The sequence below is a fragment of the Urocitellus parryii genome, chromosome 9 (genome assembly GCF_045843805.1).
Source record: "Urocitellus parryii isolate mUroPar1 chromosome 9, mUroPar1.hap1, whole genome shotgun sequence".
NCBI lineage: Eukaryota > Metazoa > Chordata > Mammalia > Rodentia > Sciuridae > Urocitellus > Urocitellus parryii.
The window spans coordinates 59,496,977-59,521,668 of NC_135539.1; the positions used below are offsets into that span (position 1 = coordinate 59,496,977).

Genomic DNA, 24,692 nt, shown 5'->3' on the forward strand with positions numbered 1-24,692 from the left:
ACAATGAACACAGCAGACGAGGCTTCTGCTTAAATAAACTTTGGACACGACTGACTAGTAATTTCCCACTTGCTGTCTAGACAACTTATTGATTTTAGTTTTATCATCAGTTATATTTTAGACTGAGGCATTCTATCCTTGGTTAAAAATCTATGTGTGCACTTTCAGGCCTAACCGTAGGCAATTACAAAGGCTTTCCAAGGCAGCCTCCGAGGGAAGACCTGCTTTCCTCACACCAGAGCTGGCCCCGTCAATACTGCATGGCAGTTTCTCAAAGGAGTCACAGTTCTGATCTCCTGCCCTCCTGAACTATCATGCTTTTCACACTTTGCATTCCTAATTCCAGAACTTCCATTTCTAATTCTCTTTGATTGAGACCTTAGGTAGAAATGCCCCACCAAAGAACTCCTTCCAGGGAAAGGGAAAGGAAAAGGAAACCTTGAAGACAGTTCTCCCCCAAATTCAGGGCTCAGTACTTTTCCACTTCTTACACTCTTCACTCACTCTCCCCTTAATGCAAGGGGCTTCCTCATCATTGAGATGGCCTGACATTTATACTGATCCATAGGGACATAAGGAATACAGGGAGTAGGCATTTTCTCTAGTTTTGGAGTCTCACTCATACCATAATGGTAAGGAGGCAAAGGCTCGGCTTTCTCTTTCCCAGCTCTGCTGAGTTCCTGACAAAAACATTAAATAATGTCTTAAAATATTGATAGCTTCATTTATCTGCTATAAACATATTTGTTGAGTCTTACTGCCCCTTCTCACTCCATTATCATCACTACATTGCAAAACTTTACAACATTCTTATCCTTTTTCTAATCATCATTTCTTTCTAATGTGGTGGCTTCCTGCTTGGATTATATATTTTGATTCAGCTCTTGCTTAGCTAGAGTAAGTAATAAGTCTGTGAATTCTTGGATATTTTATTTTATAAATTTTTCATCTGCTTCTATTAAATATTTTTGTTCCATTTGATTTACTCTCTTCATCAGAAGCACTGATTATATTTATCATGGATCATTTTTGTCTTCAGTGGGTATGATTTACTTTTCAACATTCTTATCTTTTTTTTCCATTTTATTTTGCTTTATTTTTCTCAAGCTCCATTCTTTAAGAGTCTATTTAGAGTACGGTCTACTTTGCTTTTTGCTACTCTGGCATGACTTTCATTTTATAATGGTTTTATTTTGCTCCTCTTTCTTTCCAGACCTTTTATACTTTTCAAACCTTATCATTGCTTTTGCATATACTTATCTGATATCTTAAGATAGGTTTTATTTAGTGCTTGAAGATAATGGAGACTTGTTTAAAATTTTCTTCTGCTTTTTACCATCATTTTTCTACTGTATATTCTGCTTTCTTGTTTACATATCTTATCTCCTTTAAAAATTACTAAGTATAGCCTCAAATTGGTTCCTTTCCAATTATTATTCATTTTTTTATTAGAGGCCACTTGAATGCAGAAATTTGCTAAAAGATGGGGAGAAGCATACTGTTGTTGGTAAAAGCCACTGGACCATTTAACCTAAGAGCAGGCCTCTGTCCCTCCTCCACACTCTCACTTCAGGGTGAGCAGGATGCATACACAGGTTGCAATGGAGCTTTCAGCCTAGTGAGTTGGGGCTTTCATGTCTCCTCTCCTGACCAAACATTATGGGGTATATTTTTCTCACTTTCCATTTTTTCCTTGTTAATTACACACTGATACACAGTGGTTTGATTGCAATTTTGTGATCTATCATCTGACAGAATATAGTAATTTCTTTATCGTAATTTCTTTTAAATTTAGATGACTTACCTTCCAAATAAGCTACCAGAAACCAATATTTGACAGTATTTTTAAGCATGTTTTCCTTGCTATAAACATAATGAAATAAGAATAATAACTCACTTCAATTGTCTTTGCCAGTAACTGTGTATGAGGAAAATTATACTTGTATACTTCATTAGCAACTGTGTTTACATCAACGGCAGCCACCACTTGTGCAGGTATACAGCTTTCTGAAACGATAAATGGAATATCTTAGAAAGAAAAGATCTTAATCTCATTTGCTCATCAGAGAAAAGTCAAAACAGCCGAATTTAGTATAGTATATTTCCTTACTTACTCAATTAGTTAGCCAGATTTCAGACCTCAATGGAAAACTAGGAAAGGAGGAACCAGGCATGAAGTAGAATATTTGAGTATGTACTCTGATTCATCTCTGTAACAGCATTCCAATGCTAAAAATAAGATTTAAATTTTAGTCATTACCTCATATTTACTTTTAACTCTCATTAAGATATATGATTATGAGTCAAAAGAAAAGTATAGAATATTCTAAAAGTCACAACATTTGGAACTTTATATAAATAAATTACCATGTGTTCTTCACCTTCTCACATTAAAACAAAGCTGCTTCATAATACAACTGAAAATGCTTTTAGGTATTTTTAATAGCTTGGGATATAATTTACATATTACAAAATTTACCTGCTTTAAGTTCTGATAAGTTTTTACAAGTGAACTATTAATTGGTGTCCAAATGTAAAAGATTCACAGACAAAAACTCATGAAAGACCAGGACAGAATATAAGAACAAGGGACGCAATTAAAAGGCATGTTTTCACTGCCCATCTGTCTTCTGCTGAAGAAAAGCATTTTCAAAATGATTTTGGATACAGAGAATTTTAACATATTTTTTAATGACAGTCAAAATTTGAACTGTGTAATTGTAGCTGTTGCTATATTTTGAAATTATGATCCTTATCCCTAAAATATGTATAAACCCAACCCAATTATGTGCAGATCCTGTCCCAAAACAGGACAAAATATGAAGAGTTTTAAAAATAAAAGTATTTGAGACAACAAAATCATCACAGAGAACATAACATTATTACAATAATAGATCCAAATAGTTATTTCTTTAATAACCATTTTCTGCTAGTTAGCTTAGTTTAGCCCAAACATTAAAAAGTGGAAAAAAATGAAGGTCTACGGAGCTACCTTACACTGAGGCCTAAAAGAGATGAGGCCATAGAGAAAAATAGGTGGGGGTGAGGCATAAATGTCTCCAAATAAGTATTTACCAAGCACCTTCTAGGCTTAAGTAACTTAGCTAGGTATAAAATTCAGCTAGGTATCCTGCTTAAAAGTCTCTGTGCCTTATTTATAGGTCTTTAAAGGTCTCTGTGCCTTATTTATTGGTCACTGGAAACTTTGAGGTCTAGTTAGTTTATACCATAGGCAGCTGCCTCCAACTGAATTTAAATTCAATAACTAGTTTCCTACCTTAGTTCAAGTTAGTGTTAAACGTTCTATCTTTTTATTTTTTATTTATTTATTTATTTATTTATTTATTTATTTATTTTTATTGTTGGTCGCTCAAAACATTACATAGTTCTTAATACATCATATTTCACAGTTTGATTCAAGTGGGTTATGAACTCCCAATTTTACCCCGTATACAGATTGCTGTATCACATCAGTTACCCTTCCATTGATTGACAAATTGCCTTTCTAGTGTCTGATGTATTCTGCTGTCTGTCCTATTCTCTACTATCCCCCCTCCCCTCCCCTCCCCTCCCCTTTTCTCTCTCTACCCCTTCTACTGTAAATCATTTCTTCCATTTGTATTATCTTGTCTTACCCCTCCTTTCCTCTTATATGTCATTTTGTATAACCCTGAGGATCGCCTTCCATTTCCATGCAATTTCCCTTCTCCCTCCCTTTCCCTCCCACCTCTCATCCCTGTTTAATGTAAATCTTCTTCTCAAACTTTCGTCCCTACCCTGTCCATGTTTTCTTCCCTTATATCAAAGGGGTCATTTGGTATTTATTTTTTAAAGATTGACTAGCTTCACTTAGCATAATCTGCTCTAATGCCATCCATTTCCCTCCAAATTCTATGATTTTGTCATTTCTTAATGCACAGTAATACTCCATTGTGTATAAATGCCACATTTTTTTATCCATTCATCTATTGAAGGGCATCTAGGCTGATTCCACAATCTTGCTATCGTGAATTGTGCTGCTATGAACATCGATGTAGCAGTGTCCCTGTAGCATGCTCTTATTAGGTCTTTGGGGAATAGACGGAGAAGGGGAATAGCTGGGTCAAATGGTGGTTCCATTCCCAGCTTTCCAAGAAATCTCCATACTGCTTTCCAAATTGGCTGCACCAATTTGCAGTCCCACCAGCAATGAACAAGAGTGCCCTTTTCCCCGCATCCTCTCCAGCACTTATTGTTGTTTGACTTTCTAATGGCTGCCAATCTTACTGGGGTGAGATGGTATCTTAGGGTAGTTTTGATTTGCATTTCTCTGACTGCTAGCAATGGTGAGCATTTTTTCATGTACTTATTGATTGATTGTATGTCCTCCTCTGAGAAGTGTCTGTTCAGGTCCTTTGCCCACTTATTAATTGGGTTATTTCTTATCTTATTGTCTAATTTTTTGAGTTCTTTGTATATTCTGGTTATTAGGGCTCTATCTGAAGTGTGTGGAGTAAAGATTTGTTCCCAGGATGTAGGCTCCCTGTTTATCTCTCTTATTGTTTCTTTTGCTGAGAAAAAACTTTTTAGTTTGAGTAAGTCCCATTTGTTGATTCTAGTTGTTAACTTTTGCTCTATGGGTGTCCTATTGAGGAATTTGGAGCCCAATCCCACAGTATGTAGATCATACCCTACTTTTTCTTCTATCAGATGCCGTGTCTCTGATTTAATATCAAGCTCCTTGATCCATTTTGAGTTAACTTTTGTGCATGGCGAGAGATAGGGATTCAGATTCATTTTGATGCAAATGGATTTCCAGTTTTCCCAGCACCATTTGTTGAAGATGCTATCCTTCCTCCATTGCATGCTTTTAGACCCTTTATCAAATATAAGATAGTTGTAGTTTTGTGGGTTGGTTACTGTGTCCTCTATTCTGTACCATTGGTCCACCCGCCTGTTTTGGTACCAGTACCATGCTGTTTTAGTTACTATTGCTCTGTAGTATAGTTTGAAGTCTGGTATCGCTATACTGCCTGATTCACACTTCCTGTTTAGCATTGTTTTTGCTATTCTGGGTCTTTTATTATTCCATATGAATTTCATGATTCTTTTATCTATTTCTACAAGAAATGCTGCTGGGATTTTGATTGGCATTGCATTAAACTTATAGAGAACTTTTGGTAATATCGCCATCTTGATGATGTTGGTTCTGCCTATCCATGAGCAGGGTATATTTTTCCATCTTCTAAGGTCTTCTTCTATATCTTTCTTTAGGGTTCTGAAATTGTCATTGAATAAATCTTTCACCTCTTTTGTTAGGTTGATTCCCAAGTACTTTATTTTTTGGGGGGATATTGTGAATGGAGTAGTTGTCCTCATTTCTGTTTCAGAGGATTTGTCGCTGATATACAGGAATGCCTTTGATTTATGCGTGTTGATCTTATATCCTGCCACTTTGCTGAATTCATTTATTAGTTCTAATAGCTTCTTTGTAGACCCTTTTGGGTCTGCTAGGTATAGAATCATATCATCTGCAAATAGTGATAATTTAAGTTCTTCCTTTCCTATTTTTATGCCTTTAATTTCTTTTGTCTGTCTAATTGCTCTGGCCAGTGTTTCGAGGACTATGTTGAACAGAAGTGGTGAGAGAGGACATCCCTGTCTTGTACCAGATCTTAGAGGGAATGCCTTCAATTTTTCTCCATTCAGAATGATGCTGGCCTGTGGCTTATCATAGATTGCTTTTACAATGTTGAGGTATGATCCTGTTATCCCTAATTTTTCTAGCGTTTTGAACATAAAGGGATGCTGTACTTTGTTGAATGCTTTTTCTGCATCTATTGAGATGATCATATGGTTCTTATTTTTAAGTCTATTGATGTGGTGAATAACATTTGTTGATTTCCATATATTAAACCAGCCTAGCATCCCAGGGATGAATCCTACTTGATCATGATGTATAATTTTTTTGATATGTATTTGAATCCGATTCGCCAGAATTTTATTGAGGATTTTTGCGTCAAGGTTCATTAGAGATATTGGTCTGTAGTTTTCCTTCTTTGAAGTGTCTTTGTCTGGTTTCGGAATCAGGGTGATGTTGGCCTCGTAGAATGAATTTGGAAGTTCTCCCTCTTTTTCTATTTCCTGAAATAGCTTGAAAAGTATTGGTGTTAATTCCTTTTTAAAGGTTTTGTAAAACTCTGCTGTATACCCATCCGGTCCTGGGCTTTTCTTAGTTGGTAGTCTTTTGATGGTTTCTTCTATTTCCTCTATTGTTATTGGTCTGTTTAGGTTGTCTATATCCTCCTGGCTCAATCTGGGCAGATCATAGGACTCAAGGAATTTATCTATGCCTTCACTATCTTCTATTTTATTGGAGTATAGGGATTCAAAGTAATTTCTGATTATCTTCTGTATTTCTGAAGTGTCTGTTGTGATATTGCCTTTTTCATCCCGTATGCTAGTAATTTGGGTTCTCTCTCTTCTTCTCTTCGTTAGCATGGCTAAGGGTCTGTCAATTTTATTTATTTTTTCAAAGAACCAGCTTTTAGTTTTGTCAATTTTTTCAATTGTTTCTTTTGTTTCAATTTCATTAATTTCAGCTCTGATTTTAATTATTTCTTGCCTTCTACTTCTTTTGCTGTTGTTTTGCTCTTCTTTTTCTAGGATTTTGAGATGAAGTATGAGATCATTTATTTGTTGGTTTTTTCTTTTTTTGAGGAATGAACTCCAAGCAATGAATTTTCCTCTTAGAACTGCTTTCAATGTGTCCCATAGATTCCGATATGTTGTGTCTGTGTTTTCATTTAACTCTAGGATTTTTTTAATTTCCTCCTTGATGTCTTCTAAATCCCATTGATCACTCAGCAACCTATTGTTCATTCTCCAGGTGATGCTTGATTTTTCCTTTCTTCTTTTATCATTGATTTTCAGTTTCATTCCATTATGATCAGATAAGATGCATGGTATTATCTCTACCCCTTTGTATTGTCTAAGAGTTGCCCTGTGACATAGTATATGGTCTATTTTTGAGAAGGTTCCGTGTGCTGCTGAGAAAAAAGTGTAGCTACTTGATGTTGGGTGGTATAGTCTATATATGTCAATTAAGTCTAGGTTGTTAATTGTGTTATTGAGTTCTATAGTTTCCTTATTTAACTTTTGTTTGGAAGATCTGTCCAGTGGTGAGAGAGGTGTGTTGAAGTCTCCCGTGATTATTGTATGGTGGTCTATTAGACTCTTGAACTTGAGAAGAGTTTGCTTGATGAACACAGCTGCACCATTATTTGGGGCATATATATTTATGATTATTATGTCTTGTTGGTGTATGGTTCCCTTGAGCAGTATAAAGTGTCCTTCTATATCCCTTTTGATTAGCTTTGGCTTGAAATCTATTTTATTAGATATGAGTATGGACACTCCTGCTTGTTTCCGCGGTCCATATGAGTGATATGATTTATCCCAACCTTTCACCTTCAGTCTATGTATATCTTTTCCTATCAAATGCGTCTCCTGTAGACAGCATATTGTTGGGTCTTGTTTTTTGATCCATTCTACTAGCCTGTGTCTCTTAATTGGTGAGTTTAAGCCATTAACATTTAGGGTTATTATTGAGATATGGTTTGTTCTTCTATCCATGTTTGTTTATTGATGTTACTAAACCTGATTTGTTATCCTCTTTGACTACTTTCCCCCCTTTACTGTCCTACCTCCCATTGTTGGTTTTCAATGTTATTTTCCATTTCCTCTTCCTGTAATGTTTTGCCAAGGATTTTTTGAAGAGATGGTTTTCTAGCTGAGAATTCTTTTAACTTTTGTTTATCGTGGAAGGTTTTAATTTCATCTTCTAACCTGAAGCTTAATTTCGCCGGATACACGATTCTTGGTTGGAGCCCATTGTCTTTCAGTGTTTGAAATATGTTATTCCAGGATCTTCTAGCTTTCAGAGTCTGTGTTGAGAGATCAGCTGTTATCCTGATTGGTTTACCCCTAAATGTAATCTGCTTTCTTTCTCTTGCAGCTTTTAAAATTCTCTCCTTATTCTGTATGTTGGACATCTTCATTATAATGTGTCTAGGTGTGGATCTCTTATGATTTTGCACATTCGGCGTCCTGTAGGCTTCTAGGATTTGGGATTCTGTCTCATTCTTCAATTCTGGGAAGTTTTCTCGTACTATTTCACTGAATAGACTGTTTATTCCTTTGGAATGGAGCACTGTGCCTTCCTGTATCCCAATGACTCTTAAATTTGGTCTTTTGATATTGTCCCATAATTCTTGGATGTTCTGCTCATGGTTTCTTAGCAGACTTGCTGAGCTGTCTATGTTCTTTTCAAGTTGAAATACTTTGTCTTCATTGTCTGATGTTCTCTCTTCTAAGTGATCTACTCTGCTGGTAGTATTCTCAATTGAGTTTTTAAGTTGGTTTATTGTTTCCTGCATTTCTAGAATTTCTATTTGTTTGTTTTTTATTACCTCTATCTCCCTGTGAAATTGATCTTTTACTTCCTGGATTTGTTTGTCAATGTGATCTTTCATTGTCTGATTTTGCTGTCTCATGTCTTCCTTGAGACTCCAGATCATCTGAAGCATATATATTCTGAACTCTTTATCTGATATTCCATCTCTTGCAGCTATTACCTCTTCTAAAGTTGAGTTGACCTGCATTGCTTGTGGTCCTTTCTTTCCTTGTCTTTTCATACTGCTCACGTTTCTTTCTGCTTGGTGCAACTGTTGTGTTTTTGAAATTTACCCCCTATTTATTTATGTTGCTCTTGTATAGTTGAAAAGTCTCCCTTGCAGGTGCGGGCGGCGGCTGTGCCCCTATTCCAATTGGGGTGATGTGTCTACCATGCTGGCAGGTCGCTGGGCCTGTTCCGGGCGTGGGCGGTGGGCTTGGCTGGCCGGATTCCACCTATGGCAGTCCCTAACCTCCCTGCTTGCTAATTAATGGCTTCTCTGAGGCGCCACGCCTTCTGTAGCTGCGGGGCAGGCCGCTCGAATCAGTTGGCCTGGATCTCCGGGGTCCTGCTGCTGGCTGTTTTGATGTTGCAAGCTGTTGGAGAGTGGTGGTGTATCCTTCAGCTTTCCCGGATGGTGGCCGCTGACTGCCTGGATGGAGTGTCCGCTGTGGGGGATGGGACGGGACTGTACTGCTTCCTTCCCCTTCTGAAATCCCGTACTCGGCCCAAGGGTCCGTGTGGGCTTGGCTGGCGGGATTCCACCTAATGGCAGTCCCTAACCTCCCTGCTTGCTAATTAATGGCTTCACTGAGGCGCCACGTCTTCTGTAGCCGCAGGGCTGGCCGCTCGAATCAGTTGGCCTGGATCTCCCGGGTCCTGCTGCTGGCTGTTGGGATCCCTGGCACTCTATCACTTTGATTTTTTCTGCTTGCCCCTCCCCCAGCGCTGGCTAGCCAGGTTTCCTTTTGGCTGCTACTGGGAGAAGGGGTTGCAGGTCAGGTGTCTCTAGTTTCCCCCTAGTCTTTATGGAGGCTCAGCTTGATACTCCCTCTCCCAGCAAGCCTAGGAGAGATTTTATGCGAATTCCCGCTGTCTGGGGGGTGAGCTGAATGACACCAACCTGTTTGGATGTTGCACTCTGAAGGAGAGTGGCGGTGTATCCTTCAGCTTTACTGGATGGTGGCCGCTGACTTCCTCGGTGGAGTGTCCGCTGTGGGGGATGGGACTGTACCGCTTCCTTCCCCTTCTGAGATCCCGTGCTCGGCCCAAGGGTCCATGTGGGCTTGGCTGGCGGGATTCCACCTAATGGCAGTCCCTAACCTCCCTGCTTGCTAATTAATGGCTTCACTGAGGCGCCACGCCTTCTGTAGCCGCACGGCAGGCCGCTCGAATCAGTTGGCCTGGATCTCCCGGGTCCTGCTGTAGGCTGTTGCGATCCCTGGCACTCTATCACTTTGATTTTTTCTGCTTGCCCCTCCCCCCACGTTCTATCTTTTTAAAAGGCATCAAAGAGATCTTAAAACATAAATAAGACTTCTGAACAAAAACATATTAGTATCCAAGAATTAATTTGTAAAATCACAAAATTCTTGTAATTCAGGTCAAGAAGTAAGCTATTAATCACTGTAAGAGAGCACAGAATTAAGTGAACTTCATTGTAGTTTTTTATTGTTTTGCTAAATAAGATTCATCATGATGTAGTCTGCTTGCATTTCCACAATATATGCAGCAAACAGTGATTGCCTAGAGTTGGTTAATATGACTTTCATCTTTTCACAGACTGAAAATCCAGAGTGTTGTGCTAAATCTATACCATAGTCAATAACTAATTTTATGTTCTTGTATTATGTGCCTGGAGGTCATAAAACTTGACAAAAAGCAACTGCTAAATGAGTGTTTCATATGGAGATCCAAAAACTGATGAGGTAAAAATTCTTTCTCAGGAAAGAATGGATTTTTAAAGCCAATAAGCAAGTATACTTTTTCAGTGAACTGATGCACAGATTTTAGACTGTTATAAAATTAGAATCTACTGCATAAGCTAAAAAGTCATTTCCATTAAAAAAACGAATATAAGGTTAAGTATTCCTTATTCTACATGTGTGGAACCAAAAATGTTCTGGATTTCAGAATATTTGCATGTGTATAATAAGATAGCTTGGGGATAATAAGCAAGTCTAAACACAAATGTTTCACTTATGTTTCATATACACCTCATATACAAATTTCATACAAAATGTTTAGTGCATCTGAATTTTGACTGTACAATCACATAAGATCAGGTGTGGGATTTCCCATTTGTGGTGTTATGTTGGTAGTTAAAAAGCTTTGGTTTTGGAGCACTGTGGATTTTGGATTAGAGATGCTCATCCTGTAGTACTCAGACATCACTGACATTAATTCAACTTGCCCTTTAGAACAGAACTGTTTTGGAGTATGGGTGTGTTTCTAAGAAAAAAGTTAAACTTATAAAAACAGTGGAAAAACAGAAAGAAAGCTTATCATTTTGTAAAAATCTAAACTTTGCTCCAAAGATAAGTTATTCTCATATTTTCTAGCATGCAGTTTAAATCTATGGATGGTCTCTGAAAATCTGTGATTTTAAAATGTTTTTTAAAATATCAAAGTTGATATAATCCTATACACTATTGAGTTCTATCACTTAAATGACTCAAGAGTAGTAATTCTCAAAGGAGAAAGAGAAGTAGGAAAAGAGATCCACTAGGATTTTTTGGTAATACAGTAGAAGGAGGGATATACAGTACTGTGATCTATTACTTTGCCCAGATTTTATTCATGATGTTTCAGTTATTATTCTGGATTTCATATTTATCAGCAGAGAACATAGGTTAAAAAGAAAAGGTAGGCCATCCTAATTACAGGAACACAAGACACATTATTTTAAAAAGATAGTCAGATTGAATCTATAAGGAAAGGATAAAGATACCATACTTCCATTTAGGAGGACTGAATTTTAAAAGGCAAATTAACATGTAAAGAACAATAATTTTCCTTCTTATTGATTACCATTTTTGGGAAAGCTGCAGGGAAGAACTTCTAGTTGGCAGAGTAAAAAGATACAAATTCATACTCTACCTGGCTTTGCTAATCAACTAGATGAAAAATTTTAATTGTTCATGTGGGAGAGATTTTAAAATATAAATGCAGAATTAATCATTCCACTTTGAAATAAGTAGTCCTTAAAAATTATTTTCCTTTTCTATCATTTATTTTCTGATCTATATCTTGTATAGGTTGAGTAAATATTTAGATTACCCCATTATGATCACACCTAACATAATTAATCAGGTATATTAACACTGACATCTAGTTGTGAAGTGAGAGATCAGTTGAATATATCAAATGTCTATTTACTGTCATCCAAAGTGACAGCTTACTTTGGAATAAAAGCACTAAGCACAAACAGACCTGTAAGAATTCTGACTTTAAAATCATTGTCATATTTTTATCACTGTTAGCAAAGTATATTTCTCAGTTCTTAAAAAGGGGTTTGCATTTCAAAATCACTAATAATTATATTTATGAATAAAATAAAAATACTTTAATACATTTTTTCAAAGATCTATTTAATTTCCTTAGAAAACCTCCTTAGAAGTTTAGCTAATAGTCAACCAAAAACAATTATTTGAGGTCAAGACATATTTTAGTTACTAACATCAGACTAAATAAAAGAAACCATCAGCTAGAATGTAGATAGAAATGTTTGAGATCTGTTAACTGATGATGTCCTTGGTACTGCATCTTAAGAAAGTGGAAACATTATATTTCAACAAAAGATAGCATAGAGCTGGAGAAATGGTACAGGAAAGAAGATACTAAATAATATGAAAAAAAGAAGCACACTGAGGGATTTTACATGGAATGAAAAATAAAGATGTTATATCAGATAATATGGTGAAATTCAGACAAAAGGAGGCAATGAATTTTGAAGAGGATCTTGAGAAAGGAAATTAAGACACATGTTTCCAATAAGTGTCTAGAAAAGTCCCCTTTCTTTTCACTCATCCTCCCAACCTCCTACCCCAAGAAATGAAGCTTCCTTGGAAAAATACAAAGAGAAAAGGTAATTCAATAAGACACTTTTGTCAGAGACCACAGAACACTGCATGACACTGCCATACCTTCTATCCTGAGGATGCAGAAGTCTCAATTTCAAGGGGCATACAGGTTTCTAAAAAGATTTGTTTCTAAATATAGGTATTCAAATTAGAATTAACTCAAAACTCTAGTAGAACAGCTCTATCTAGTAGAACTTTCCATGAAAATGGAAATCTTCTGCATCTGCCCTGACCAGCATGGTAGTTCTACCCACATGTGAATAGAGATGAAGCATTTCCATGTGACTGCTGCAACTGAGAAACTGATTTTCTAATTTAATTTTATCTTAATTAACTTAACTGCTACATATGGCTAGTAGGTTCACCACAATTAAAGTCCTGTACAAATCGGCACTCTATAGTGGGAAAGCAGGAAGTCAGAAAAATTCAAGTTCAAATTCTGGATCTGACATTCACCAGTCATGCAGTCTTGGAAAACCTACTTATCCTCTCTAAGTTTCAATTTCTTCATCAATGAAATGCACATAAAAGCAGTTTTCATAAGCCATAAAAAAGTAAATGAAATAAAGTCTATAAAATACTAGCAATAGGAGATGCTTAGTAATTATTAAAATTCCTGTTCACTGTCTACCTTTTATCCTAAATATTATAAATTAAATAGAAAAATATTAATAATGATTGTTATTTTGTGATTACTAAAGCAAAGAAATTTGGCCTGTGAGAAAATTTTGAGCCATTACTATTCATCTGAGGAATTAATTTAAGAAGAAGTTTTAAAGATTTAGAGTAACATAAGAAGGAGATATCTTCACAAATGACAATAACTATATGGCTTATACCTACTATAAAAAAATTAAGTGAAAACTAAAATGAAATCCCAAGAGATAAGCATTGATGAAGGGAAAAACTTTTCTGACCTTGCTATCAAACCTTGGGATGAAAGAGAGAAATAGGGGGATAAAGGACAGAATTGCTTCCTTCCAGGATATTTATTACTTGTTTTGTCTAATATGAAAGAAGATAATCCAAACAAAGAAATTAAAAATATACTTCCCGTCTTTAACACTCTAAGAGCATAGGGAGAATAGGTCTTTCATTAATTGCCATTTTTTGACACAGATTATGGTCTCCTCTCTGTAATTCACTGGTTAGAAGCTGGAAAACGAATGCAAGAGAAATGCTCCTTTATGGTTGTTTGTCTAACAATTTGCTTTTTATTTTTTAATATTTTATTTTTTGTTGTAGTTGGACACAATACCTATTTTTTATTAATTAATTTTTATGTGGTGCTGAGAATTGAAACCAAAGCCTCACACATGCTAGGAGAGCACTCTACCACTGAGCCACAACCCCATCCCCGAGCAATTCGCTTTTTCTAAAAAAATACATTATAAAAACTATGAAGAGATAAAAATAGTAAATCTATAATAATTACATTATGAGAATATAAAGTTTGTTTCCATATTACCTGACAAAGCAGATAAAAACTAATTTATAGTTATTAAAATATAGTAACTGCATAAATGCTTAATTGTTTTGTTCTAATTATAATCGTCTATTAGAAGAGAAACTGATACCACTCCACAAAGTTGTACCACAGGTGAAATACTACTGTCATGCTTTTTGATGATATCGGTTTTCCATGGCCTTGTCTCTCGTCGTTTCAAACTACCTAAGCAATATTCATCTATATGCCAAACTCAATACTAAGTACACTGAATATTTTTTAAAAATACCGTGGAAAGTAGATAGCAGGCATCATCTTCTTCCTATTACAGAATTTTAAAACTTCCCAATTTTTCCATAGTGCTCAGTCTCTCTGAATTTTACTTTTGTATTAATGACTCAGATATGATTTCTACCACATTATCTCTGCAAAAACTGTTTGCATATACCAACATTAATTCCCCCTTCTCTTCAATAACCAATATCAAATTTATTCACTGTGGCAATGTACCAGATAAAAGGACACCATGCCACTCTCTCTGAAACTAGATGTGGCCATGTGACTAAGTTCAGACTAATGACACATACACATATATATGTGTGTGTGTGTGTGCGAGAGAGAGAGAGAGAGAGAGAGAGAGAGAGAGATTTATGTAATATATTGTGATATATATCACAATTTGTAGGTCTTCTAAAAACGAAGAGTGCTTTCTGAACTTTCTACTGTATGTTTAGAAAACAGACATATAGCTGGAGCTCTAGTCACCTTGCAACCATGCAGATGACGCCCATTCTGTAGTACTGGTGAAGCAGAAAACTGGAAGGAGCTAAGGTCCTACGTGATCTAATGGCATCACAACAGCAGCCCCAGATTACCATATCTTGGCATATTTTACGTGAGAAAGAAATAAATTTCTATTTTATTTAAGTCATTATTTTGGAAGTTTCCTATTCTGACATTCAAATTTAATCCCAGTAGATGCTTCAGTTGTTTAGATGTAGTATATGTGTGCAATAAGAAAAGAACTTCAGGTCAACTTTCTTTTTAGACTGGGTCAATTTAATTCAACAAATGCTGACTACTGTGTGCAAAGTATTTTTTCTAGAGCCTATAAGGATTGATATGCAGGGGTTAAATTTATAGAGTTCTAGGAGTTTTAAAAGTAAAACAGTATTGTTTATCCCTAAGGTACAAAAACGCCTTCACACTTTAGAAACTTCATGAAAGGAGACTGTCAAAGTTCAAAGACTTTAAATGGTTATGTTTACTTTTAAACTACACATATTAATATGCATAACACTTAATATCAAATTTTAAAATTACATTATCAATTTTTTTCTGAACTCACATCAGTAAATATGTATTTATGGGATTTTCCAGGGTTCTTGCTTGGTTGTGATCAAATCCTTCCACTGCTTAACAGTCTTTTGGTAATTCACTACTGTCTTCCTGATAAAATCCAAACTGCTTGGCATGATCTGTACATGACCAGCCTACCTTCTTGACATTGTCCATTGAACCCATGTTCTTCCAGTTCACACACACCACAAACACACACACTGCCCCCAGACAATACCAAACTACATACAGTACCCTGTAGGGACATTATTTCTCAATCCTGGTGCCAATGCATATAGTTTAAAGACCTGTTCAACCTCTGGTACTACCTCTTCTGTTCTAGGTTATTTTTATTTGCCCCTCAGAGCAGGCATGAAGTCTTCTAGGGGCCCTTCACTAATGCCACCAGTGCAAAACAGAATCTGGAATGTGTTCTTCACATTCTGTAGTTCACATTTTCCCCAGGAAGCATCTTCTCACTAGACCATATATATCTCACAGAGCCCAGGCCATGTCATGTATCTAGGTACTCAACACCAATATGCTGCCATAATTGGCACACAACAGGCCCTCAATAAATGTGTCTTAACTGAATATATGCATAAAAATGAGTTCCTGATTACTGCTGACTACTCTGTTATCCTTTTCCTGAGAGTACCGCTGGCTTGAAAAGTATTAAGTAAGCCTGTATTTATGTGTTAATGTCTATCTCAAAATTCACTTTAAAGTAGACAGTTTAAAGACATATGGTCTTAAAATTTTGGTCAAATTTTCACCTAGGAAATATCTACAATGAAATTCCCAGGCTGAACTACAAAATTCCATTTAACTTACAATATCTTAAATATGGTACCAACAGTGTTATTTATAGTCAGGCAGTCAGTAAAAATTCATCAGAGCACCTATCAAGCACTGGGCACTCTACTGAGATACAAGATAAGTGGATATTTATATACAATACCAGCATCCAGACCTCTTTTATTCTACCAATAGTCCCAGATTTTCTTTTAGGGATCTTATCTCATTCACTGTCAAAGTGGTTCAGATGGCCTCAAACTCTCCACACGACAGCTCATAGGAGAGCAGAGATCAAGTTCCTGAACCAAGTAGCCAGAGAGGTCTCAGAAGGTCACACAATTCAAAACAAGCCAAACAGCCACAATAAGAAGGAACCCCCAGCTTTTTCTTGTGCAACTAGCAAGAGTGCTCTATCTTTCTTCCTAGCTCTGGAAGGATATAGGTTCAGGGGCAACTACAGCCATATTGATGCAGTAAACAGAAGTAAAAAGTACTCAGTCCAGGGCTGGGGTTGTGGCTCAATGGTACAGCACTTGCCTCACATGTATGAGGCACTGGGTTCAATTCTCAGCACCACATATAAATAAATGAATAAAATAAGGTCCATCAACAACGAAAAAAAAATTTTTTTTAAAGTACTCAATCCTTGGGCTGGGGATGTGGCTCAAGTGGTAGCGCGCTTGCCTGGCATGTGTGCGGCCCAGGTTCGATCCTCAGCACCACATACAAAGATGTTGTGTCCGCCAAAAACTAAAAAATAAATATTAATAAATTCTCTCTCTCTCTCTCTAAAAACAAAAAAGATAAAAAAAAGTACTCAATCCAGTGGAACAAAATTGAGATAGATAAACTGATTCCTTACTACATGATTTGAGCTTTTGCTCAAGCTCTACACCAAACCAAGCCTACATTTGGACTTGGTCATTAAATAAATACATATTTACAACTATTAAGTAAGCCAGTTTAGCCTGAGTTTTGTAACCTAAAAAACAAGCAAACAAACAAAACAACCAACAGTTCTAATAGCATTTAAGTGAAAACACACTGATATATCATTTACTTCTATGTGAAAATACATTTGAATTCCAGCTTGGCAAGCAGAGCACTATAAATGAAAGAGCTGTATGAATAAGTAATTAACCATATATCTTCAAAATAGAAGCACTTCTCTTGATCAATGCTCCCCAAATGTCTTAAATTGAGGTAAGAGAGGCAGGAATCTTCAATCTCTGCAGCAAAAACTTCACTATGGGCCTACTCAACCACCTATTACTATACACAGATACTAAATGCAGCAACATAAACAGTATCATGAATGTCTTTTAAGGAGCACATAATATTTTCAGGTATACAGTCTTATAGTTTTTAAACCTGGCTATTCCACATCTGAAAATGCACAATAATCAAACATTCTTATAAGTATGTAAAAATACAAGACTACATCTATATGTATATGGGAATAGACATATTAAAAAATATTTACTGACACAAAATAATGAGACCCATACAATTCACTAATATAAAGCAAGTTACAGAATATCCTGTGGGTAATGATCCAAGTTTTATAAACTATGTGTGTATATGATGTATGTACATTAAGACAGGGGAAAAAACAGCAAAATGGTAAAAGAGACTATCAGTGATAAAATTTGGAGGAAGCAGTAAATTTTTTATTTTTTCCTTTCAACTCTTTCAGATTATTTGATTTTTTAAAATAACAAAGATATACTATTTTTACAGTACAAATAACTATTTTTATCTTGAAACAAAAGAATTCAATATTCCTCTTGGTTATGACCCTGAGAAATAACAAAAGTATCAAAATAAGTATCAAAACAGACAAGAAAGGTTTGTATACATTCTAAAAACATGCCAATTGGGCAATGCACATAAAGGCATGCACACACATGCACACCAGTAAGTAATTATAACTCGCTACATTATTTTATCTTACCAACTCTACAACAGTCAAAAGAAAAGATAAGGATTAAGCTACTTTGTAGTAGTCTCTTAAAGATCAGCATGTTGCTAGCATCTGGTCAAAAATGTGATGTTGAAAGTTACCTATTTATATATTTATAGAATTCAAAGGATGGAAGCTATTTAAATAGTTAAATAATACAAACACACGTGATCCAGCCAAGTACAGATTTGAACAACACAGATTCTGAATGTGTTTTACATAAATCTGCTGAGTGAATGATCATTCATAAATGTTCCATCACTATAAAATATTTACAATGTTCTCTACTGATGCTTTCTTATAATTTATAAAATGACAAATGTCTGACATATTCAGAGAAAACTCAACAAAAAAATGAGAAGTGACATTGTTAACTACTCTGTATCTAGTTAACTGCAAATTTTTAAAAAAATGATTTGTTGAAAAATATAGTTATTACTCATAAAGAGCCACAAAATTAACCTAAGAAAATTCTCTTTAATTTTTCCCACTTTGGTTTACAGTTATTGCCTCTTGAGAGCTTATAATTTTCATAATTATTGACTTAATTATTTACTATGGGTAATGTCTGCTACAAGTAACTCTTTAAAAAAAAAAAAAGGAGCTAAGTCTTCGAATTCTATGCTATGTTACAAGACTAGTGCACTTTAAAGTCTTCCTTCCTCATTTCCCCCTTCCAAGTCTCCTCCTAACTGTATAATTCTATGAGTCTGTTCCCACTAAGCCACATAGTATCATTAGGTATTCCTATTTTATTTGCATGAAGATTTTCTTCGGCATATCCTTACCTGGAGTTATTTTACTTTGTGTGTGAGTATTCATAAGCTCTGAGGAAGATTTAGGATATGGATATCTTTTTCTCTGTATTTCCATTCTAGCTCTATCATTTCTAGTTCTGTGACTTAGTCAAGTTGTTTAGACTCAAAGGGTTCAGCATCTTTAAGAGAGGAATAATAAAGCATAGGGCTCTGGGTTTCTGAGGGTTAAATGAATTAATACCTATAAAATGTTTAAATTAGTGTCTGATGATAACATACTTGATAAATATTTTTTATTGCTATCATCAAAAGTGCAAAAAAAGATGCACGAAATGACCACAGGTGATACAAACCTGTGACCATCAATGCAGATGTGACCATCAATTAAGGTTAAATATTTCAGTGAATATTTGGCAGCATGCATCTAAGGCCTTTAAAATTACTTTGAATTATCAGCACATATCTTCCAGTATGGTAAGCAAAGTAATGGTCCCCCCAAAATGTCCACATACTAATCACTGAAGCCTGTAAAATATGTTACCTTATATGGCAATAGGGACTTTGCATATGTGTTTAAGATAAGCATCTTGAGATGAGGAGACTATCCATGATTGATTATGCAGATGGGTCCAATGCAGTCGGGACAGAGGTAGGTCAGAATCAGAGAAGGAGATGCAATGAGGGATGCAGAAGTCTGAGAGAAGGAATTGAAGATGCTACACTTCTGGCTTTGAAGATAGGAAGAGGGGTCACAACTCAAGCGATGAAGGTAGCCTCTAGAAGCTAGAAAAGCCAAGGAAATAAAGTCTGTCCTCAAACCTCCAGAAGGAGCATAGTTCTGCCCAACATCCTGATTTTAAGACTTCTGATCTCCAGAATTGTAAGGTAATAAATTTGTATTGCTTTAAGCTACTAAGTTTGAGTTAGTTAGCAGCAATAGGAAATTATTACTTAGTGCAATAATTAGAGATGGGAAGAGAAGATTAAATATATAGAATAAATGATGCTGTTTATTTACAATAGTAAAAATTATAAGTTTACAAACATTTAATGAAAAGAAAAATAAAGTTAAATAAAGTTTAAAAAAAGAAAAGGTTTAATTGATTTTTAAAGTTCATGAACCCATTAAAATAAAAATTTTAAAAATACAACCAAAACCCTCACCATTTTTTATCACTGCATTGGTGTCATGGGTGATTTTTAAAAAACATGTATTCTCTTTTTGTGTAGCATAATGACTTCCCCATAGAACATAATTTCTGGAGGAAAAAAAGATGCTGCATCCCTGCTGCACAATGCAATAAATGAAACACAAAGCCACTCTATAATTATGTACTAAATAAATAAATGTTTTCAGTATGTTCAGACTTTTCAACAAAAGGCATTATTGATATAGTTGTGAAACAATAAATGCAAATAATAAAACTTTAAAATTTCAACTTCACTAATAATAAGAAATCAAGGTAACATTTTCACCTAGTAAATTATATAGTTTAAAGTACTATATAGACATCTTATGGTTATGCACAGACACTACTGAATATAAACTGCTATGTCCTTTTAAAAAATTGGCAACATCATCAGGAACCTTTACAATGTTCGCACACTGTCACTTACTCATTCAACAAATATTTACTGAGCATCCACTATGTGACAGGCACTATTATAGGCACCAGAGATAATACAGTTAACAAGTAGAACCAAACAAACAATATAACCCCACACGTATGAAGCTCACATTTTAGAAGAGAAGGCAGTTAGTTAGAAAGATAAATAAGTATAATATACAGTATAAAGACAGCAGTGAATACTAAAGAGAAAAAGAAAACAGGAAGGGACATAGGGAGGCAGGGTAGAAGATATATATATTTTGTATGAATAAAGTACAATGTGCATCCCTTCAGGCCGTTTTCTGTGTTCAAACACATACACATTACATACACACACAGAGAGTATGTGTCCAAACAGAAATCAATTCCCCATTGTCCCTTGAGAATATCCGAAGTTAGATGTATGGCCATTTTCATTACATAAAAATTGTAAGGATATAGCAGAAATAGTCAAATGGTTTCATGTAATATAATTAAAATTTTGCTATGCAAACATTTTAAATAATAATCAGTATGTTCACTTAGAAATGGTGTCTTCTCAAAGTTTATGAAAGAATTTGATTCTACTTTCTCGTATACATATTTGAAATCAGGGTCTTTTATCATTAATACAGCCACTTTTTAAGTTATCTGACATAGTATAGTTCAAGGGTACATCAATTTCTCTTCAGTAAAAGTTACTTGAGATCAAGTCCTTTTTGAGTTTATGTACGATGTTGTTACTGGAAATTTTATGCCAACCACAAAGAACCATTAGCTACTTGTGATCTCCACAAGCACCTATTATACAGCTTTGTCATTTTCAAAAGGCTTAAATATAATGATATCTAACAATTATCATTTGTAAGTTATCCCTCTGAAAATTATTAATAAACTTTAAATTTATCTTTATGAATCAAGACTTATTTTGAGACTATTTTAAGTGTTCTATCATGTAACAGAAAAATCTCTAATAAGTATTAAAATTTTACAACCATCCATACAAAATTCTTCAATTTAGAGGACACATAGGAACTAAAAAATCTGTAAAACATTGAGTTATTTGGATGTTAAAAATGCATTTCTGTGTTGTGTAATTCATTTGATGCTATGTAAAGGTCATGATGAGAGGTGAGGAGAAATGATGGGTTTTGCTTTGGGGTTAGAGTTTGAACTGTCCGTGAGACCTGTGGAAATATCCAGTAGGCTCTGACTGGTGCATTTTGGACAGAGGAGAAGTAGGGCAGGAGATAAATACTTGTTTATACATAGAGTCAGAGACAGAGACTGTAGAGAAGAGGACCTACAAGTGAGGACAGTGGTATTTCATGTATAGGTAGAAAGAGACCTTAAGACCACTGAGCTGGAAAGGTTAGAGAGTGAGGAAGAGGACCTAAGAACATTGTACTATAAAAGTAAAGGAAGGCGAGCATTTTAAACAAAGGGGACTATATTGCAAATCAAATGAAGCACGGATTAAAATGAGTTTACATTAGTTGCCATTTCCTAGCTGGTATCCTTTGCAGCAGTCTTCTGAGAGCTTGTAATCAGTGTGCCTTAATGGTCAAATGAGTTTATAAACTCTTCACATTTTTCCTTGAGACATTTTCAAGACACATCAAATGTCTCAGAGGTATTGAGAAGCCCTAGAGTAATAACACTTTTTGATTTTAAACAGCACTTTCCATGTGTAATTGAGCAAGACTCCCCCCCCCATCCTTTTTTTACATGGTAGAGGGAATGGGGAAGACTCATTAGCATCTAGAAAATAGTGTTCCTTAGTATATGTCTCAGGAAATGTCTGATAAACAATAGGGCATTGATGGAGTTGAGAGGAGGTGCCAGGGTCACATGCATTAACTAATCAGTGTTTTGATTCTGCTCACAACTTGGGCTAACTTTGAAGCTTTTTGTAATTTTTCCATTAGGCAAGATTCACTGTTATTCCCACACTCTGTATCCAAAAATTGAATTCTGGTCTCTGTCCTACCTTTAAAACTTCCTCACAACATAGCTGTCCTCGTCTATGTCCAGTCTTCTAGTTGTCTACATCTAAGCCTTGGAATCATCCTTGTTTTCCTTTTTTCATTCACATCAGCAAATTCTATAGGCTCTATCTTCAAACTATGTTTATAATTATATTGTTTCTCTCCACTTTCATCTTTGTCATATGACAAAGAGAAGGCACTCCATTACTAAACTGGTCACAGTTTCACAAGGACATCCACCATACTATAGCATGAAGGACCTGACAGGGCCAGGCTATATGGGACCACCACATCCCACAGCTATTGGGAGGAAGTAATGTAAAGTCCTATACAGAGATATTGTTGAATCTAAAATAGCACTTTCCATATTTCCGTATGTAGTTGAGCAAGAACACTGCAGGAGGAAGAAAGGAGAGGGACCTATTGGCTGGTGTCTATCTGTTTCGGTCTCTCACTGTCAAGTCATCTATTGAATGACTATCACCCTTCATCCCTAACCTCCCATAGCACTTCCAGTCTGTTCAAGTTATGTTATCTATTCCCTCCAGAAGGCAGCTGGAATAGCCAGACCCCACACCTGCACTTTATTTGGGTCCAGATACCAGGGGCAGGCTAAACATTCTGAGGGACTACTGCCAGGCCTTCAACCCCTCACAGCATTGGACAATAACTATGATAGGCTCACTATCCTTCACTAACTAACTGGACTACAGGATAAAAATGTAAGCACCTTTATAAGGCTGTAAATTGCATTACATAATTTGGCATCTTTTAAACTTTGCCTTCTTTTTTAACATTTCTTACTTAGAACATTTGTTACACACATACAGTGTGACAGCATCTCAGTACTTACACATTGCCACACAGACCACACTTATTCATGTCTCTGTGAGTCTGGACAGTGTGACATACCCTTTTCTTTCTGTGTAGCATACCGTTCCCCCTCTTGAGTATCTGGAAAACTCCCAATCAACCTTAAAAAGCGTACATGAAAAATTATAACAAGAGTGAAGGAGAAATAATGAGTAGATAAGTAAAATAACTTAAAAGAGGGACAGACAGTGGATGTCCTAGATATAGAAAGAGCTCTTAAAAAAGCAATAAGAAAGATTAAATTAATAGCAACATGAACAAGTTACAATTACCTACAAATCATAAGCGTATGAAATGGTCAATTTTCTAAGTGACATTACTATGTATTACTACATACTATATACCAGGAACTAATGTGTACAGAACTTTAAGCACATCTTGCTTCACTAAACCATATAAAGTTAGGATTATTATCCTAATTTTATCAATGAGGAAACCTAACAATGAAGCCAATCACAAAACAATGTAGAAAACAGAAAAGAACTAACATTTGCTTGTAAAATATTCCATATTATTTAACTCCTACAACACATATTCATCTCACAGATAAGGTACTTAGGCTGAGAAAGGTTAAAGAATGTCCCAGGAGTCACACAATTACCACGTGGCAGATCATTCTGATTCCTAAATAATGTCAAGATTTTTATCACTCAGAGAAACACATGGAGTAATTCTGTAAGGGAGGCCAGGGAAATAAACAGGAAGTAGACATAGGTGAGATCTGTCACATAGTAGAAAAGTAAGCTTTCTAGAGAATCAAGAGGGAAAAACAAAACAGTCTGTTCTCCTCACTGCTGTCTCTTTTACCTGTTCACATTCATTTTTTTAACATCATTTATCGTTATAAATAATTCTTTCCTTGCCCAATCTATTCCTATGTAATTAAAATTTAGCCTGAACAGTCTTCAACAACTTCAAATATTAAATAGTTTCTTCTAGAGGCAATTTTAAATAATACATATCAACTTTCTATAACTTTAACATATTGAGTCCTTACTACATTCTAAGCACTATTCCAGTGCTTTTTAAAACATTAATTTATAATCACATAACTCCCCTTTAAGATACATATTATTATGTTCCTATTTTTTAGAAGAAGAAACTGCACTATGTGTAATAGCTAATAATTGCTGACGTACAGGTATCAAAGTCTTCTGACTACAGAACTGTGTTCTTAAACTAGGAGACTTACTAAACTACCTCTGTCACAAAGTATCTTACATAAATACTGCATAAAATTTTTTTTCAGTTATTTGACACTATAAATGACTGTCAGAGATCGTTTAAGTACCAGATACTAAAAAGAATGATAGAATTTGCTAAATAGAAAACCCTAACACCTGAAGGATTCCTATAAGCATTTGGCAAAGATAAAGTAAAATGTGGAGGTGGAGTTCTTCTATACAAGTAAAAGGTTTTCTT

At 35.5% G+C, this 24,692-nt stretch overlaps 1 protein-coding gene across 2 annotated transcripts in view; it reads right to left on the reverse strand.

Moving 5' to 3' along the window:
- Trdmt1 (tRNA aspartic acid methyltransferase 1) overlaps window positions 1-24,692 on the reverse strand; it is a 51,260-nt gene that overhangs the window by 21,148 nt on the left and 5,420 nt on the right. Inside the window, exons 2-3 of one of the 2 annotated variants that reach the window (XM_026408144.2) lie at window positions 2,115-2,229; window positions 1,898-2,007 (exon numbers count right to left, since the gene is read on the reverse strand). Coding sequence is in view for 1 of the 2 variants with exons in the window: in XM_026408143.2 (XP_026263928.1) it covers window positions 1,898-2,007 (110 nt within the window). In the remaining variant the exon portion in view is untranslated. The remainder of the gene's footprint in view (window positions 1-1,897; window positions 2,008-2,114; window positions 2,230-24,692) is intronic. The other variant, XM_026408143.2, reaches the window with a different exon arrangement.